General features: G+C 50.8%; 1 protein-coding gene across 7 annotated transcripts in view; it reads left to right on the forward strand.

The window, feature by feature from the left end:
* The window catches only part of Baiap2 (BAR/IMD domain containing adaptor protein 2), a 70,191-nt gene that overhangs the window by 14,441 nt on the left and 35,690 nt on the right, over positions 1-20,060 (forward strand). For all 7 annotated transcript variants that reach the window (XR_004945627.1, XM_036195623.1, XM_036195627.1 and 4 more), the window contains exons 2-3: positions 139-214; positions 3,092-3,178. Coding sequence is in view for 6 of the 7 variants with exons in the window: in XM_036195623.1 (XP_036051516.1) it covers positions 139-214; positions 3,092-3,178 (163 nt within the window). In the remaining variant the exon portion in view is untranslated. The remainder of the gene's footprint in view (positions 1-138; positions 215-3,091; positions 3,179-20,060) is intronic.

Here is a 20,060-nt window from a genome sequence, read left to right on the forward strand (position 1 = left end):
GTAGTGTTCACAATGGGCAGAGCTGGGGCTTCAACCTGGGGAGGTGGAGAGTGTTCCTGGATCCCATCCAGGCTGAGCCCTCCCAGCTCTGGGTGGATGGTGGTAAGGTGACATACTGCTTTCTCTGTTCCTTTCCAGACCATCATGGAGCAGTTCAACCCCAGCCTCCGCAACTTCATCGCCATGGGGAAGAACTATGAGAAAGCGCTGGCAGGTATCGCTGGCCCCTGTCCTCTGGCTCACAGATGAACTTCCTCTCAGCCTCTTACTGCCTGGGTAGAAGCCACTAGGCCTTTTGTTCCAGAAACATCTGGTTGAGATGAGTAGAGGGTGTGCCCACCCATGTGCTCTGAATGTGACCCTGCATTCACTGTGACCACAGGCCCTTGCCATGCAGGCTGCACTCCATGCAGGATGCTTTTGTTCCACAGTTGTGGTAACAAGCAGGCTACTTAGAGACAAGGGTGTAGCTGTCTGCTCTTTAGAATTTTATGCAAAGTACAATATTGGGGCTGGTATAAGTGACCCTGGGTCTAGGGCTTGTGTCCTCGCTCTGGTGAATAGACATGCTGCAGCTCCTTTGGGACTGGGGCAGCTGTGCTAGACCCTTGGCTCAAGATTCTTAGACACCTTCCACCCCCAGCTCATAGAAGGAAAGGACTGAAACCCATCATTGGTCCTAGCGTGCATCTAGAGAGCCACTCCTCCTGGGTCCTGACCCTGGGGTCAGGACCTGTGACCTCTCCTGTAAAGGCAGGGCTGCAGAGGCCACCGTCTTTGTAAGTAAAGCATGAGGCCATTGTTATTCCAAAATGTGGACTATATCCTTCCTCCTCTGCAGCTTTATCATGCTGTGGCCCCAGGTGTGGGATGAGCCCCTTGTTCAGTTACAGGTTTCGAGTACAAGGCAGCAGAGAGAGCTATATTTAGTTAGCAGGGTCTCGTTATGGTTCCCTCCCTGTAGCCTATGGTCATTTGAGGACAGAGCACCTGACTGATCTCTGGTGGCATGGGCCTGATCCTGGTCACACTGTCCAGTTGGAACTGTTAAACCACCAATGTTCTTCCCACTTGCCCCAGCCAGTGTGGGAATAAGGGCTTTCCCACTTGAGTCGAACCTCCTGCCAAGTGGCCTTCTGTACATGAGTCCTCCCAGGTACCCTAGTCTATTCTATTGATGGTTGCTCCAAGTAGGGCTGACCTGTAGTAGGACCATGGCAACAGTCTCCTGCATATTCCTAGAGGCCACTGAGGCCACACCAAGACGGGATGTGGGAGGAGGACATCCAGTGGTCCTAGCCCATTGGAACTCAGCACTGACCCCAATCACTGAGGCCTGGCTTCGGGATTGTGTGGGAATGGCCTCATATTCTCTGCCTCAGCCTCTCAAGTACTGAGATTATATTCACCACTACACCCAGCCCTTGCTCCCACCCTGATGCCTGCTTGCCCTCAGCTGCTTTTGTGTGGAAAGAGGAGCTGACTTTCTGTGTCTGGCTGTAACCCCCTGGAAGAACCCTCTGGAAGCAGAAGTACAGCGTGGAGACCAACCATGAGGCTTCTGCCCTGTGTCCTGAGTGCCCTGTTATCTCCAGGCACAGCACACGATGCTCCAGTTCTCCCAGCAAAAGAATTTTCTAGGACCTTGAATGTATCCAGCTGCTTCTTCCTGCTCTGATTTTCAGGAGGACTGTGTCTGGTGACATTGGAAGTCTTGGATGGCTCTATGCCATGACAAGTAGGAGAGAACTGACACATTCCACACCAGTGATGCCCCTTTACAAAGCCATTCCTTTGGTGCTTGGTGACCTAGCCATTAGGAGTCTTTCTGCCCTGGCATGGCTCTCCTCATCGGTAGATTTCTGTGACCCGGTGCCCTGAATGAATTTGAGGTGTGGTCTCACCTTCTCTGGATATAATGGAGGCTCTTGCGACCCCTTCTCTCTGATGTTACCCTCAGGGACGGGTTTCCTTCCAGACCCCCCACCCACCCCACCCCACCCCCGTGTTTCTCATGGAGTTATCACTACTGTGTACAGACAGGCTGGATGGATGGTTATTTCCTCTTCCTGTTTTCTCTGATTGTCTAGGCTGGACTCAGTCTCACAGGCTACTCACACCACCTCGGCCCCTCAGCCTCCAAGTGCCCAACTTCTGCTCCTTCGTCTTTTCTTCCATTTGTTTTAAGAGGTCCACCCTCCCAGGCAAACAGAAACTCTTCAGTCCCCCAGGGACACGATCTTTTACCACAGAACAAATTGTATGCACTTAATTGAAAACCATATAAAGTTTGATAGCGTGCCCAGTTACAACCCTCTAACAGAGCTCTGTAGAAAACAAATTAGAAATTGTAGTAGTGCCACTGGTGGCTGCTTCTCATGGTCCTGCTCTCCACCCCTGGCAGCCTCTTCTGTCCTCCCTGCTTTGAACAGTGAAGGATAGGTGGTTGGGGCCTTCCTCAGGTGGAGGAATGTGCAGGCACAACAAAGGAAGTCTGGACCTGGTGGCTGGGGACGCTTGTTCTGCCAACAGCCACCATTGGGCTGGGGGGAGGAAAGGCAGGTGCTGAGCTTTCCACCCCCAGAAGCCCCTCTGGCTACAAAAGGCAGATATGATGCCCTTAGCCTGCTTTGGGCAATGGCACCTGCTCCTGGTTAGGGCCTGTTCTGAGACTGAGGACAGTGACTGTCTTTCGACTTGGAATCTTTGGATAAATCCGTGGCCTCCCGCCTTCCAGATCCGCCTTGATCTTGCCCAGGGTCTGTAGGCGCTTTGTCTGGTGTAGTACACTTAAAGCTGCACTCCCTCCGCCTCGTCCTGCAGCACATGACAGGGCGCCCGCTCTGCAGTGTCACTTGAATAGCTCTGGCCTGCAGGGTACACTGTGTTCTTACAAATGAAAGAAACACTCGTGATGGCAGTGGAACAAGAGCATCAACAAGAAACCGTGGCGTCCACAGCAACGATGGAGCTAGAGCACTCCTTGAGCTTGTCCAGGCTTAGGTAGGGTGGGCACCACTGCCATCTGTGTTGGCAGCAGACCTTTTCTGGGTTCTGTGCAGGAATTAACCAGTCTTTCCTCTCCCCTCAGGTGTCACCTTTGCCGCCAAAGGCTATTTTGACGCTCTCGTAAAGATGGGGGAGCTGGCCAGCGAGAGCCAGGGCTCCAAGGAACTTGGTAAGACTCTTGACTGGGAAGAGGGCCTGGGGGCTCCCAGAGTCACTGGGTATATCCAGGCAGGCGTGGAGAGCTGGTGCCAGACTGAAGACTAGGTTCTATCTGCTAAACAAGAAAAGTAGCTTTAAAATGTCAGAGCTGGTGAGGTGTACTCTCCATTGAAAGTGGCATGGACTGTATGGCCTTAGGGTACTGCCTGGAGCTCCTCTTGGTGGGCTGTCTTCCCTGAAGAGCATGGCTTGGCACAGACACAGGCAAAGCCACATTTAAAGGGTTTGGGGCCAACACTTAAGTGGCTGATATAGGGGCCTATGTGGAAAGTTGGACTGAAGCGGTTACTAACATACTGAGTTGTTTCTGGCATGAAAACAAGTGAAAAGGGTGGACCCCCTGGAGAGTGCACCCCCATATCCACAAACCTCAGAATACAGGAGACTTAGGAATTGCTACAAGGTGGAATCCCCGGAGGTCTTTATTCCTATGCCTACCTGTGTTTTCATGCACTCCTGTGAAGTGATGTTGCAAGCTGGGCTTTAGGGGGGGAGGTGCTATTGTGGCTGAGGTCTCCCACACTCACAGGGATGCTGGGCTGTGAGGCAGGCTGTGCTGTGCTGGCCTTGGTTTATCGCAGCTCTCAGGCTGGCCTTGGACACTGAGAAAACTAAAGTGGCCTAGAACTACTTGGTTTCTTCCAATCATGGGTAATGAACAAGCTTCTGCATCTAGGATCCTTGTCCATGGAGGCCTCCCTATGGGGACTATTCCAGAATGTGGTCCCTGTGACTGGTTAGCAAGGACACCAGGTAGAGGTGCTCAGAAGGAAGCAGACGGTTATCCTGGGAGGATCAGGTTTGGGACCAGTAGCTCCCCTGGACTGACAGGAGGCCTGGGTTGTATTGATAGGTCAGGGGAACTGGATTTCTTTATGCATATGTTAATTCCAGCTCAAAGACTTGTCTCCCTCATGCCATAGCTTTCTGACAGAGACTCTGTGTGCACAGCTCTGCCTGCTCTCGCCCTGCTTGTCCTTTTGTGCCTTTCCCAACCTCCTGCACAAAAGCCAGGCTTTGCATTTAGCCATGCCGCTGTGACCTCCAGAGTCCGTGAGAGACTGCTGTGTTGACCAGCACCCATGGGACCTGCCTGGGTGGCAAAGACTAGGCTGTACACGGGTGTGACCCATCACAGTGGTTGAAGTGGAGGAAGAGTAGGACTGGCCAGCTGACGGCTCTAGTCGAGGGACCTTTAGCCTCTGCAGATGCAGCACTAAGTGGGAGCCTCTTGACAGGCTGAAAAGTGAGGGCTGAGGGCACTGCAGGGGAGATGTGAGGTGCCACACTGTGGTCAGGCCTGTAGGCTCAGCTGGCTGGTGAGGACAGTGGTGTTGTTCAAATCTTAGATGGTCTTATAATAAAAAAGCCGGAGCCAGATATCAGGATGAAAGCTGAAAGATCGGAAAAGCAGAACTACCAGCCACTTGTTCTAACCTCTACGAAATCCTCAGTCTAAATAGAATGAGTTCCTGTTTCCTCACGTCTTATATACCTTCCTCTGCCCAGCCATCATTTCCTGGGATTAAAGACGTGTGTGCTCCCCAGTACTGGCAATATAAGTATGTGCCACCACTGCCTGGCTCTGTTTCCAGTGTGGCCTTGAACTCACAGAGATCCAGACAGATCTCTGCCTCCTGAGTGATAGGATTAAGGGTGTGTGCCACCATGCCTGACCTCTATATCTAATTTAGTGGCTGGATCTGTTCTCTGATCCTCAGGGAAGTTTATTAGGGTACACAATATATCACTACACAATGGGGTGGTGGAGGCCTTGCCTGCAGGGCCTCATTGGCAGTGGGTGGCCATTTCTGGGTTTGGTAGCCATATGGAGGTCCCACAATGGAGCTTCTGAACCAAGGTCCAGGCTTGTAGGTCTGAGAAGTTACCCTTCTTAACAGTCTAGCTTTCTTAATGCCTCAGAGGACACCATAGGAGGTATGTGAGCCGTACATGTCTATGTAAAATTTTCTGATTCTGTGCTAGACCATCAAGTGTTTTCTCTGTGGTCACATGGACAGTGAGAGTATGCTCAGAGAAAAGCCAGGCACTGGATGCTCTGTAGTGAGCAGTGGGTGTACCTGGAACCTCTGGGAAATTCCAGAATCTTTTGCTGGTGTTCCTTGGGCTCACATGGTACTACAGGGTGGGGTGAGTAGCAGGGGAGAGAGGTTCAGGGGTTTGATCTGAACCAGGGAGCTTCTGTTTGTGTGTGGGCTATACAGTCTCTTGGGCTGATTGTGGAGAGCATCCTTCCTTGGTCTGCTGCAGAGTGGTCTACCAGGTGTCAGCCTGGCTCAGATCTTTTTCTTTCAGTAACAGGTTTATTGGTGTGATTCACATGCCATACATTTCACCCCTGAAAGTGAACAATTTACTGGGCTTGGTGTATTGTGAGTTTGTTCCCATTCTCTGTGTGTAGCTCCAACTTTTCCATTACCCCCAGAGAAAACCAAATCTGTTATCAGCCATTCCCTATCCCGAGCAGCGGCAGCACTGGGCAGCCACCCCCCTGTGGTCCCCTTTGGATTTGCCTGTAACGAATTGTACAGCTCATGTCTGTGAGTGTGTTTTTGAGGTTCATCTGTGGTGGCATGTGTCACAGTTTCTTGACTATAGGGCTCTACTATAGACATGCAGGGCTCACATAACTCCCCTGAGGAGTTAAGAAAGCTAGATTGTGAGGAAGGGTAACTTCACAGACCTACAAGCCTGGACCTTGGTTCAGCTCCCTTGTGGGACCTCCATACAGCCATCCAACTCCAGAACTAGCCATCTACTGCCAATGAGGCCCTGCAGGCAAAGTCTCCACCACCCCATTGTCTTTACCAGCCAGCTGAGCCTACAGGCCTGGCACAGTATGGCACCTAGCATCCCCACTGCAGATAATATTCCAGTGTGTGATGGACCTATTCTGCTTTGAGCAGCACCTTTTGAGACAGGTTCTCACTCTGGTCATGGCTGGCATGAGCCTCAATTCTCCTGCCTCCTCCTTCCAAGTGTTGGTAGTGTTGAGATTACAGGCAAGTGTCACCACACCTGGCCTGCTCCTCTGCTAGTGGGGTGGCTTCTGGCCAGATTGCTGTGGATAGCACTGCACAGAGTATGTGAAGCATTGGTGTGGGCTTATATTTCATTTCTCTTGGACAAGTACCTGGGAGTGGAATGAGAATGAGCAAATGGTTGGAATTTGTATTAAAGCAGCACTGCTTTGCTTTAAAAATAAGTCGGCCCTGTTACCCACCCCTCCCTGCCCATGCCTCCCACCCAGTCAGCTGCTCCACTTCATGTGCTGTTTGCTTCCAAGTGTCTAACAGACAGGCCCGTGCTGTCTCTCCTTTTTAACTTTATGCTAAGGAGTTCTTACGATGGAGTTTGCTTTCTGATCCCATCCTCTTATTTGACCCAACATAACTCTTAAAATCTTTGCTAAAATCAATACAGTGCTTCATGATAGAAGTAAATGTCGTCTTCCCAGCTAAGACCTGCAGTCCGTTGGGACTGCTTGATTTATTTCACTGCTTTATTGGGGAGTGAAGTGTCAGCTGCACATATCGGAACATATTGTGTGGAGAATTTCCTGTGTGCATGATGGTGAACCTGTCCATTCCTTCTATAGTCAGGCATCCCCCCAGCCCTGCCCCATCTCCAGGCAATCACTGTGATTGCAGGACGGGGTAAAGGCAGTGCTCCCATCAGGGCGTGGCGGGCCCCTCGTCTAGCCCCTCTTGCACACTCTTGGGTCTCACCATACTGTCTGGAGTTTGGCACAGTTCATTATACCCTCATCTGCCGAGCACTATTTGGTTGCTCCTAGTTTGGGTTATTTCCAGATTTACATTTCTCCAATTAATGATGTTCAACATCTTTTCACATGCTTATTTGCCATTTATTTGTCTTTAGTAAAATGTAAATTAAAGTGTTTGCGTCCTTTATTTTATTTGGGTTCTCGTCTTTATACTGGTTTATAAAAGTTCTCTATATTCTAGATCTTGTATCAGATGTTTATTTTGAAAATATTTACTCTGAGCCAGGTGGTGGTGGCGCACATCTTTAATCCCAGTACCCAGGTGGCAGAGGCAGGCAGATCTCTGTGAGTTCAAGGCCAGCCTGGTCTACAGAGCAAGTTTTAGGACAGCCAGAGCTGTTACACAGAGAAACCCTGTCTTGAAAACAAACAAATAAACATTTTAAAGATTATTATACTTATTTACTCGGTGAGAAGGGGTGAGCTAGTGTGACAGTCCAAGAACTACTTCTAGGAATTGATTTCTTCTAAAGTGTCCCTGGGAGCTAACTGTCGAGCTTGGTGACATGGGACTTGCTGAGTTATCTTGCTAATCTGGCCTTTCATTTTGTGATTTATTTTCTTGGATACTATAGCCTCATGCATATTATTTTTTTATTTTTTTATTTTTTTTTGGTTTTTCGAGACAGGGTTTCTCTGTGTAGCTTTGTGCCTTTCCTGGAACTCACTTTGTAGACCAGGCTGGCCTCGAACTCACAGAGATCCTCCTGGCTCTGCCTCCCGAGTGCTGGGATTAAAGGTGTGTGCCACCACTGCCCGGCACATATTATCTTTTAATCTGCTTGTTTTACTATGTATGGAAGATGGCCTTGTCCCACCTGCACCTCTAAGAGAGCTAGAATTACAGGAATGCACTAACAAGTTAGCCTAATAGTATTTTTAGGAGGAAAACCAGTTCAATTTTAATTTGAATTTAATTGTTGACTTTATTTTGGTAGCTTATTAAATTTTTAAATTTTTAATTATTTTTCTATTTTATGTACATTGGTGTTTTGTCTGCATGTGTATCTATGTGAAGGTGTCAGGCCCCCTGGAACTGGAACTAAGGATGGTTGTGAGCTGCCATGTGGGTGCTGGGTATTGGACCTGGAGCCAATGCTCTTAACTGCTGAACCATCTCTCCAGCCCCAGCTTATTGATTTTTATGATGATTCTGGTCATTATTTTTATTATGACAACTTTCTTTTCTTTGGAATACATCACAGCCCTCAAGTTTTCATTTGATGCTAACTGACTTGTCCCTGCACTGGCTGCCCTTGGAGTCATTTGTGTTGTCCAGTCTCTGGGTTCACACTACCCATCCGTCTCTTCTTCCTCTGTCTTGGAACCTCTGGTCACCCAGCTTCCTCCCAGGTGGAGCCCCTGTTCTCTGTTCCTGTTTGCTCGTGGGGGAGTCTTTGTTTCTCCTTTAAGGTTCTAAACAGGGAAATGGGAAGTGGTTTTGGTGCTTTCCTATCTCACGCTGGCTTGGCTGGTGAGTCTCAGGCGGGGAAGGGTCTTCGCTAGTGTTTGAAGCATCGTCTCTCAACAGCTTCCAGTGGCCCCGCTGGGTTCAATGCCATTTTCACTTGATTCTGTGTTCTTGGTCTTCGCTCCTTGGAAGCTGTTAAGATCATCCTGGGTGCTCTTAAGTTGCCTAGCTGCACTCAGGTGGGGCTGGGGATGGTGACAGCCTCAGTAGTGGGGTGGTATATGATCTGCATGGTCAGGCATCCTAGGTGAAGAGGACCAGGGGACACTCAGGTAGGGTGGAAGATAGGAGCAGGGGATGTGTTTCTACAGAAATGTTCATAATCTGGAGCAGGATGGTGAGCCTAAGAGGGAAGTAAATCTTTAGATAAGCAGGACCTTGTGATCTTTATCCTGCAAGTGTCAGCTATAGGAAGAGTGCTGTGTACAGCCTGCTGTTTTCCTGCCCTAGACCCCCCTGTATTATTGTCAGCAGTGGGTGCATTCATTTTCACCGCTGTAGAATATTCCATAAACACGTAATTAACCATCTGTTTCCCTGGTCCTCTCTTGGTTATAAATGAGTTATTCCCACTGGATTTCGCTGTTCTAAGCAGGCTGGTTCATGGAAAATGTAAGACTGAGCCCCTTTAGAAGATAAATGCTCTAAGACACCGTGGTCTTTGGCAACAGCCACTGTGAAATAGGGCTTGCTTGCTTCCTGGTACCCAATAGTGGCAGCTCAACACTTTTTCTGACTGTGTCCTACATATTTGTAGGCTGTCTATCTATTGCATACATGTGCTGTCTGGTAACATAGACCGTATTATCATGAGATGACCTTCTCTATGGCAATTAGTCTTATTTGTAGTTGTTTGGTTTTTCAAGACAGGATTTCTCTGTGTATCCCTGGCTGTCCTAGAACTCACTCTGTAGATCAGGCTGGCCTTGAACTCAACAAAGATTCTCCTACCTCTTCCTTTCAAGTGCTCAGATTAAAGACATGTACTACCATGGCCAGGCTTGTAGTATGTTTTTAGTACCATTTGGTTTTTCTCCTCCTCCTGTTTACAACTTAGCTCATTTCTGACCTCTTGGTCAGCATGTTCAAGATAAATTGATCTAGCTGTGTAAGGTCCCCATTGTCTTAGAGGTAAATCAGAGCCCTCAGGGAATGTCGCCCCTTGCAGGGTGAAGGGATCTCTGGTCTGTCCAAGTATGAAAACACTCTATTCAGACCAGCCTCTATTGGTCCCTAATTGTTTTCAGGGTTTTCTCTTTCTGTTTGAAACAAGCTTATGCTGTATTGTCTAGCCTGGTTGTGGACTTCGGGGTATAAGAGCTCTCTACTCTCCCTCTTCAACCTGTTAAGTAGCAGGGACCATAGGTATGCACCATAAGTGATCAAATCCTGACATCCAGCGGAGTGGAGCCTACAAGCCTACCCTCTCACTGTGATCCTCCTTCCAGGCCTTTCTGGCCCAGGCCCCAGCTGCATAGGGCAGGGTTGGCTGTCAAGCACACAGGAGACCTAACCTGGCTAATTCTTTCCTTCCTCTTTTTTCTGTCCAACTCCTCCCCTCTTCCTTCCTCCCAGAATTTCTTGTCTTTGCTTTTCCACATAGAGTGGTCAGGGTAAGCTGCCCACGGCTCCCACTCTGCTCCCTGGGCAGACACCCTTGTTAGGAATGTGTAGAATTTCACATGCTGTAGACATCTGTCCCTCCCACCCACCTGTTCTCCTTTGGAGCCCTGTGCTTCATTCGTTCTTCTCATGAGTCACAAGGGTGACAAGCAGCCCCCTCCCCTCAACACACACACATGCACACGCACACACACACACGCACCCCAGTCTCTGTGGAGAGCATCTCTGTGATGCTGGACAGTGAATGCCCAGGGAGTCACTCCTGTTTCAGATGACCCCTAGAACCACCTCTTTGTTGTTTTTTTTCTTTCCTTTGGAGTGAGTGAATGGCTTGGGCAGTGCCTGCCTTTGATCTCCAGTCTTTCTGTACTACAGACTCTGGCCTCACAGCTAGAGAAGGGCCCCGAGACTGCAGACTCATGCAGGAACCATCCTCTCATCTCCACTTGGAGTGTTATTTTTTCCCTGCAGTGAGAAAGTCTACAGCCTGCCAGAGCTTTGCTTTGATACAGCAGGCTGCTTAGTTAAGGATGGAGGGCAGCTCCGAGCTCCACATCTTCACACAACCCTTCTGATGCCCTAGCTAGGAGCCACCCACTTGTTTGTCTGTGGCTGCCTCCCATCTCTGGATCCTCTGCCTCTGTCTCTGTCAGAGCATGCCTTGGTGCCAGAAACAACTTACAGCAGGTGTAATGGGCAGGTGGGCCCCATGCTTCCCTGCCACTTTGACCTGTGTGTGCTTGGTTGCCACTTCTGCTTTCTTGGGACTTTTTGGTACTAGGGCTGACCAGCAGTGTGGGATGAATTTGTGGATATGCACCATTCCCATGGCCAGGGAGCCCTGGATGGTGGTCTGATGCTGGACAGGTAGAGCTGGGGACAGAAGCTCTGCTGTGTGCATCCACTGAGCTCCTACAGAGGCTTATACTCCTTTGCCCTTAACTGAAATATGGGATTTGCTAAGATGTGACAGTATCTATCCCTCTGATCCATAGCTCTGCTAGCTGGCAGCTGTGGCGCTGGTGTGGAGGACACAGAGCAGGGCCTAAGGGCTGCATGCCTTGTTGCTGGGCCTCAGGATGCCCACCATGGATGTGGCTCTGATGCTTTGTGTAGGTGAAGGCACCTGTCGCGTCTGTCTCCCAGCAGCTGCACTGTCCATCATGTGCTCCCCCAGCAGATGGTACACCAGTCTGCTGGACAACCATCTGCAGCTCTTCATCCCAAGACAACTGGCTGCATAGAGCTAGGCTGAATTTGACACAGGGAGAAAACCAGAATGCGGTGTTCATGGTAGGGTGTGCACACCTGAGTAGCTCTGCTCACCCGTGTGGAACAAGGGTCGATAACCTGCCTTTGGCCTGTCCTTGGCATTTTACGGTCTTGTGGACTTGGGAAGGGTGATGTCTGAAGTTAAGCAGCCACTACAATGAGTAAGGCACAGCTGACTGAGAAGGATTCTCATTTCCCTCGTGTGGTCAGGAGGTCTATTTGAGGCATCTGTGTCCCAAAGCCTCGGCGTGGATGTGTTTGATGTTTGCACAAGGCTCGCTCAGGGTTGTCCCTGAACTGACTGTTCTTTTCAATTCAACCTTGCCTGTCTCCAGAGGCTTCTTTTATACTTTCCTTTAAAGGACTGCTTTGTACCTGCCAGGGCCTGCAGCATACTTGTTTGTGATCACAGGGACTTGTGTGTGCTTGCTGGGAGCCCCAGGCCTCAGCTGGGGCCCCACTGTCTACTAAATCTCACAAGTCTCAAGGGGGAGCTAGCTGATGCTCTGTGCTGATGCTCTGTGCTGATCACAGCCTCCAAGTAGGGATGCTCATAGACGGGCAGCTACAACCCTGCCTCAGTGTGGGCCTGGTTTCAGTCATTGAGTCTCTGAGCAAGGTGTGACCCAGTCATGTCCTGCCTGATGTTAGTCTTCCCAAGTGGTCTAAGATTGCCCTGAGGCTAGAGCATCAGTTATGTGGCCCCAGGCATCCAGGTCTCTGGAATGTAGGGGCCTATAGGCTTTACCCCAAGAGGCCTTCCAGCTGTTCCAGAGATGTCTATTGGCCTAGGTAGTTTTGAAAGTGCCAGATAGTTGGGCTCCAGTGCTTTTTGTGAGGCTGTGAGGTGATCTGGCTGTGTCCTGCTCCTCCTAGGTCAGGCAGAGCCTATTCACACCTGATCGAGTGTTCAAGGACATCCACCTTCCATTTCAAGGAAGAGGCTGGTACCACAACCTCTCCTTCAGGCGTGTGAGAGCAACTCGATGTGTTGCCAGTTGTCAGACCCTAACAGAGCACGCTTCGTTTTAGAGACTGCTAAGTCCTAGAGGCACTGTTTGGAGGCCTTAATGAAACCCACTCACAGGGACTTATGGCCGTTGTACTTCCTGAGGAGGTCCTCTCTGGGCTAGCTGCCTGTCCAGGTTAGGGACAATAAAGGAACAAAGGGCTTGGCAATGCCTGGAATGGATGGGGCTCCCCTTCCCAGCTAAAGACACCCAGCTCCCCTAATTCTTCCATTTCCATGGTAACAAATGAGGATCTCAGGGGTCCCTTAGACTCCAGCCAGGGTCTCATGCTTTACTGGACAAGTATACTGTGGAAGTTGCTGGGCAGTTATCAGGCACCTAGACTCAACTAAGGCTCTGGGGCTGCCAGTAGGGTGGGCTCAGGTGGCCAGGCCTTTTGTGTGGCAGCCCTGGCTACCCTGCTGAGAGCTCTGTGGGGCCTCACTGAGGCTTTGGAGAGATTAATAGCAGTCTGATTTCAATTTGCCAATCCTGGGCAGTGGCTGTGTGATAAGACACAGCAGGTGTCCATGTTCTTCAGCACCGGTCTGCTCTGTGGTGGGAATATCAATAAGGACAACAGTGACAGGGCTGGTGACCACAGGGGCCTCCTCTGACTGGTGGTTTCCATTCCAGCTGTTAAAGAACAGCACTGTCACCCGGCTGGAGTAGGGTAGGCTTAGAGCCCAGCCAGGGCTGTGATGACCGTGGGTCACCTTTGCTGGCTCTGCTCCTGCACTGAGAAGCTTGGTTCTCTCTGGATCCCAGGATTGCCCAGAGGTGGGATTCACCTTCCCTTCCACCAGCCCAGAGGCCCCCAGGGGCACCACTGAGTGTAAAAGCCAAATCATGAGGACTGGGCTGCCCTGGAGCAGGGACAGTTCTGGGAACCCCTAGGAGGTTCACAGATCTGTGGTCAGCCCTGTGTCCTCAAGTCAAAGTTTGTTTACCACATCTGATGTTCCTGTGTTGCAGCACCAGCTCCAGGGAGGGTTAATGAGGGAGAGCACCAGCTGCTCACTTTTCAGTCAGCAGTTGGCACAGGGTGCTCCAGGTGTGGCCGGCAGCCTCTGTGGCAGGTCTCTGTCTTCCCTGGGCTTCCCTAGAGCATTGGTTGTTAGGAGCATGGTCACATCAGGCACCTACACACGGACCACACTATCCGGGAGAGTGGGAATGTTCAGCAGAAGTTTCCAGTGTCTTCCATCTCTGGAGCACTTCTTTCTGTGCAGGACACAAAAGTTATGGGGCCTTCATTCTGCTGAGCTTATGCGAAAGTGTGAGTGGCCTGGGTGTCTGTCCCTGTTGGGCTTTCTGCCCTGTGAAGGAACTTCCTTATGCCAACCCAAGCCTGGCCAGTGTGTTTCTGGATACCATTGAGCACATTTCTGTTCTCCAGCGCAGGGGTGCTTTCTCAGGACTTAGAGATGGTGCCACCCAGGGCTGACAAGAGCATTGCTAACCAGGGTCTTTGGGGTACACTTGTTCACTTGGATCAGCTGTTTCTAAGGGGTAAATTTGCCCAGAAAGAATACAATAAACTCTATTCTAAGCTGTGAGCAGGAGCTTGCCCTCTCCTACTGAGGGTATCAGATAGCTTCCTTGCCTGGTGTCTAGTTTGCTTTACCAAAGGAGCTTGGTCACCATGAATGGAAGGGGCACATGGCAGCTTCCTTCTCTGGTCCTCACGGACATCAGGTACAAGAGAAGACAGACAGGACTGAGGACCAGCAGGTCTTGCTGAGATGACAAGAGAGCCTGTTCCTAATGCTGTTGGAGCTATGCTAAGGCTCTGGCTACTCATCTATGAGAGGAGGACATCAGATCAAGCCCCGCCATCTTTGTTTCTTACCACATTGAGTCTCATGTAGCAGCCACCTCAGAGCCTATAGCTCTGTGTGTCATGACTCAAAGACATGGTCCATGACCAACCAGGGTGCACTGAACATTCTCAGATGGGAGCACTCTCCTGGATGACACTGGTCCAAGGATCTGAGTAGGCAAAATGGTAATAGTGGCCAGTGACTCAGAACAGTGGAACACCGGTTGCAAGCCTGGGCGCCCTACCTCTTCCTACTTTCCTCAAAATCCCTAGCATCCACAGCCCAATTGTTGACACAACGTGGACAACCTGGGTGGCTCTTTGGACTTGTTTTGTTTCAGAACAACATGCCTGTAAGCTCCGCTGTCTGCTCTCATCACCATGGTAACACAGCCATCGATTTTTCTCTTGGTCACCCCCTGGCCGCATTCCACTCTGGCCTTTCCATAGGTGGCAGAAGAGCTGTACTTCTGAGGAGCTGGTGTCTGGAGAGTAACTGAGGGAAGGCAGGATTGGTAACTGTCCAAGGGGGGCCCTGGGCTGTCTCACCTTCTGTCCGCCCCTCTTCCCTCCCAGTGGTTTTAACAGCACGGGGCCCTGGCAGCCCCCTCAGCTGTCTGTCTTCACCTAATGAGAGCTCTATATTCGGGCCTTGTTCAGGCGTATGTTAATTAGCTCTCAGAGGTGCCTTTCCGCTCTAGAAGCCACCAGAATAATTGAGCATTATGGATATTTGCTTTAGAAGGCTCTGGAAGGTGATGTGTGCTTACAGCCAAGTCTGAGCAGCTGACCCCTTGGTATAGAGCCCCTCTGCCACTGCAGAGAGGATGACAGATCTGGATCTCCCCAGAATGACAGGGGTGTCCAGCAGTCGAGCACTGTTGTGCCTTAGTACCCATCGATGACACTCCATAGCCACAAGGGTCCTGCTGTCAGGCTCTCTACCATGTTCTGGGGACTGGAGCTAACCTCTAGGAGGGCTATGGCAGGTCGGGTCACCTGAAGGATACAAATGCCCCCTCTCTAGGCCCTGCAAAGCTCCACCTGGGCTGCTGGCTACAAGGAGCTAGTCTCCTGTCTGCCATCCTTTAAGACTTAGCTGTGGGAAGTCTGCTGGAGTCCAGCTCTGACCTGACGATGGGTTCTTGTGGGGAGGAGAGAGGAATGAGAAAATGATAGAAAGAAAGAGACACAGGATAGCTTCGGGAGAGCCCTGGGTCAATACCCAGTCACCTCAAGGTTTATTCCAAAGGGCTTTTTCTACAGTGCCAAGGGGTGAGGCAAAAGACCCCACCTTTCAAGATCAAAGGACAATGTACAGTCAAGTATAGACCCTTCAAAACACCTGGTAACCATGCCCCTGGCCAAATCTTCCCATTTGCTGGGTAAAGCAAGTTCAGAATCTCTGACCTTGAATAAAGTCTCACTAGGGAGCCTCTGTGGGCCTCCACACATTGCTAAGGATATATTGAGCATTTCAGGTGCTTCTATGCCAAGGAGGGTCTGAGGGAGGCCTGTCCCTCTTCCAGAATGAGGCACACTTGCCAGTGTTAGTTTCCAAGTCAAACTGTGCTTGTCATGTCTCTCCTGGGTGGTCTTCATGTGCTGAGCTCACATGGGCTCTTGTGGTGCTGGGTCCAGTTTCCTGAACCAGAAGAGTTTGGCTGATTCTTCATGTTCTGCATTGGCACTCCATTCTGCCATGCTTTGCATTGAGAGGGTCCAGGGGCAGAGTCCCTGTGGTAGGAAGAAACTTAGCTCTCCTTGATCTTGATGCCCACCATCTGTTGAGGCTCCTCCATGAGGTGTTGAGTGCCTGGCCCAGGGGTCCCATTGACAGCCAGGACACAGGAGCAGTTCTCCTGACTCTGCACTGGTCTTTGGCTGCATGAGCATGTCTTGGGGTCTAGCTGAAGTCCCTGTAAGTTTGCTACCGCACTCATCCTGGCACCTGGTGGAAGCATGTCAGAGGGCAGGGCACAACCTCGTCTCTAGGCAAGGGGCACCAAGGGACCTGCTATTTAGAGACCCCGGGGGCTCTTTTCTCTACTGTTTTCTCATGCTTCACCCACTCTGGCTGCTCTGAAGAGGGGGCTGTCTGAGAACCAGCCCTCAGCAGGGGGTGCTGTGCCTATGGTAATGGAGGCAAGTATCATTCAGCCCTTGCTCAGCAGGCTGAGCAATTGCCTCACCAGTCCTATCCCAGAATCAGAAGACCTAGTTCTAGTGACTCTGGCAACCAGATGTGCTAGCCATTCATTGCTTGGACACCTGCTATCTGTTGACCTGCAGCCCTTCCCTATAGGCCCTGTAGTAATTGAGGTCTATTACTCAAATCACCCTTTTCTTCATGGGGACAGCTTTGGCCAGCAGGTGGGCAATGGACCAATGACCTTGCTGCTGGAGAAGGTAGTCTGCTTGGGAGACAGTGGCCTCAGAAGGACCCTTGGTGGACCACCCCTTTGTGTGTGATGTTACATGTCTCCTCACATCTGTCTCATTCATCCTTTCACACTGCCTTTAAGCCCTGGGGTGGGAACTGACTCCCTGTGTCTCCTGTCTTCCAGTTTCTTCTTGATTGAGCAGGGCATGTTTGAAACTTTGATAACCTGAGTTGCCTTCTAGATGCAGGTGTCTGACAGACCTGCCAGGCTATTGGCCTAGGCCCAGGGTACAAGTGAGTCCCGAACTTCCATACTGCACGGAGAGTGGGATGCATCTCTGGCCTGAGACCTGGTCTTCCACAAAATGTGCCCAGCCCTGCAGTGATGTGCAGCTATTCACACTGCATCCCAACCATTGCTTTACTGTGGATTTGCTTTTGCCCACAGAGCCATTTCACTGACCAAATGTTTCCTTTTAAGCTCAGGTCTTTTTTGCAAGTGTCATCCTCTCTCCATGTAGGATCAGGGGCCCCTCATATGGAGCCTGGAGGGGCCTTGGGTGGAGTCTGGTCTTCCCTTGCCTCTACATGTCTGCAGGTAGCTACTTACAGTGTACTGAGCCCAGGCTCATGTCCCTGCCTCATTCACAGTCTCTCAGGTTCCCATCCCTTCGGCGGCTTGTCATCTGCACACTAAGAATACTCTAGTTTCTGAAAGAAAAGAGTAAGACTGAATGTTTTAAATTTTGATTACATTTTGTTTCTGTGTGTGCACATGAGCGTACGTGGTGGTGGTGGTGGTGGTGGTGGTGGTGGTGGTGGTGGTGGTGGTGGAGGAGGTGGTGGTGGTGGTGGTGGAGGAGGTGGTGGTGGTGGTGGTGGTGGTGGTGGTGGTGGTGGTGATGGTGGAGATGGTGGTGGTGGTGGTGATGGTGGAGGTGGTGGTGGTGGTGGTGGTGGAGGTGGTGGAGGTGGTGGTGGTGGAGGTGGTGGTGGTGGTGGTGGAGGTGGTGGTGGTGGTGGTGGAGGTGGTGGAGGTGGTGGTGGTGGAGGTGGTGGAGGTGGTGGAGGTGGAGGTGGTGGAGGTGGTGGAGGTGGTGGAGATGGAGGTGGTGGAGGTGGTGGTGGTGGAGGTGGTGGAGGTGGTGGTGGTGGAGGTGGTGGTGATGGTGATGGTGGTGTGCTGTCAGAGGACAAATTGCCAGTGTGTGTCGTCTCCTTGTTCCATATGGCCCCCAGGATCAAACTCAGATTGTCAGGCCCAATGGCAGCATCTTCACCTGAGGAGCTGTTGAACTGGCCCAGGACAGGCATTTTAAGGCACAGTTGTTATAAGAAGTACAGTGTAGGGACACGCCTTGATGATGAGAGGTCAGGGCCTGGTGTGCTGCTCCTCACAGCTCCACAGGCTCGCTTAGCACGGATGCAGGTGGATGGAGCCCCAGTGAGGCACTAGGCTAGGAAACGGCTATCTGCCTTCTGTGGATTTAAAGGGGACTGGTGCCAACCTTATTCTCAGGGTAGAGGTGTCACAATGTGGCAAGAAATCCTTGCTCCTAGGACACAAACTGAAATGCTGAGCTGGAAGCAGAGTCACAGTGTTAGCAACTGGCTAGGAAAAGGATGTGCATGTGCGGAACCTGTCTGAAGAGGAGAGCTGAACAAATGGCAGCGCTAGCCTTTGGAACTGTGGGGAACCAGCAGCGTCCACTCTGCTGTCCTTGCAGCTTTTTCCCTGGGCTGCAGAGGGTGGGGTGCGAAGACTGTGTGCCTGTTTTCCTCTCAGCCACAGAGAAGAAACAACAAAGCCGTGCCCCCCCCCTTTTGATCTCCAAGCCACTTCCCACTGTGTTAACCCAACACTGTTTCTGGGAGCTCCTGGGAGTGGCTGTAGAACCAGCCTGCCCAGGACTCACCCACAGCTGTAGCCAGTGGTGTGGTTGAGTCCCCACTGCCAGCACTCAGTGTCCCAGGAGTCTTCCTGGTGCTTGCCAAGTTCAAATGGAAGGCGAGGTCTGTACCTAGGCTTGGTTTAGAACTAGGAAGAGCAGGAAAGCAGGTCCCCTGCTGCTGCCTGAGGCCTCTGCCACTGTCAGCCACAGGTATCCCCAGAACCTGTGCCTACCCCATCTCCTGTACTGCACTTCTCTCCCTTCCCTTTCTGTTCTGTTCCAAATCTCTATGGCCTTCCCAGGATTCTCTGGGCCCTCTCACATGTCATTAGGATGGTTTTAAGCACCTGAATTTCCTTTTTGTTTGTTTTGTTTCTGTTTTTTTTTTTTTGTTTGGTTGGTTTTTTGTTTGTTTGTTTCTTTGGTGTTTTTTTTTTTTTTTTTTTTTTTTTTTTTGAGACAGGGTTTCTCTGTAGCTTTGGAGCCTGTCCTGGAACTCACTTTATAGACCAGGCTGGCCTTGAACTCACAGAGATCCACCTGCCTCTGCCTCCTGAGTGCTGGGATTAAAGGACTGTGCCACCATCACCCAGCTAAGCACCTGAATTTGGATGGAGACGCCTGAGATCCACCTCTGCATGAGCTACTCCCTTAATCTGAGTCTTTCCAGAGGTTCTGAAAACAGTAACTCTGTCATCTTGTTCATGTACATTTGCCATGCCCAGCAGTACCTGCCACTACTGGGCGCTTGCTACATGGGAGTATCTGTCTTCCGTGTCCAATGCCCTTCCTCTGACTGAGGGCTTGTTCATGACCCTGTGCCCTCACGGGCTCGGCAGGCTGCCCCCTAACTCTCACCTTAAGCTTTACTTGAGGTATGAGGGCTCCATAGAGCCATGTGCCCTGTAGCCCTTTTCCTGCCTCTTCTGGACTCACCAGGCACCCCATGGGGCCTACACTGCTTCTTGAATCCCACCATGTCCTTTAGTTTCCCAGCTACCAGTCAGCTTCAGACGCCATGTGTAGCTGTCAAAGCACTGCTACCTCTTTTAAGGGGTCTTGTTATACTGTCCATGTTGGTCTTGAACTCCTGGTCTCAAATGCTCCTCCTTCCTCAGCTCCCCAAGTACCAAGCAGTATGGGTGTGTCACACCGGGTTTGTATAACTTTGAGATCAGCCTGAATCTTTCAGCAGTAGTGAAATTGGTTAGGAATAGAAGCAGACAGGACTGAGTTCTAAATCTCAGAATCCGAACACTTGGCCATCCCAGTTCACTCACTGGGAGGAGGTTGAACCTCTAGGGAGAACTGTGTTCTTGTTTTATCTTCGAGATAGTCTGGGACTAACCAGGACAGGGACAAGGACAGGGGTCTTAGGGAGAATCCAGGCCGATTCAAATCCCTTATCTATCTAGGAGGGATTCCATCTCTGTGTGGGGAAACCCTGAGTCTTCTAAGCTTTCTCCAGTCTTCCAGATGGCTCTTGTACTGGCAAAGATGTCATACTGTCTACCCATACACTAAGTTCTGGCTGCCAGTACCCTTTCTGGC

Source organism: Onychomys torridus, chromosome 8, assembly GCF_903995425.1.
Source record: "Onychomys torridus chromosome 8, mOncTor1.1, whole genome shotgun sequence".
NCBI classification, from domain to species: domain Eukaryota; kingdom Metazoa; phylum Chordata; class Mammalia; order Rodentia; family Cricetidae; genus Onychomys; species Onychomys torridus.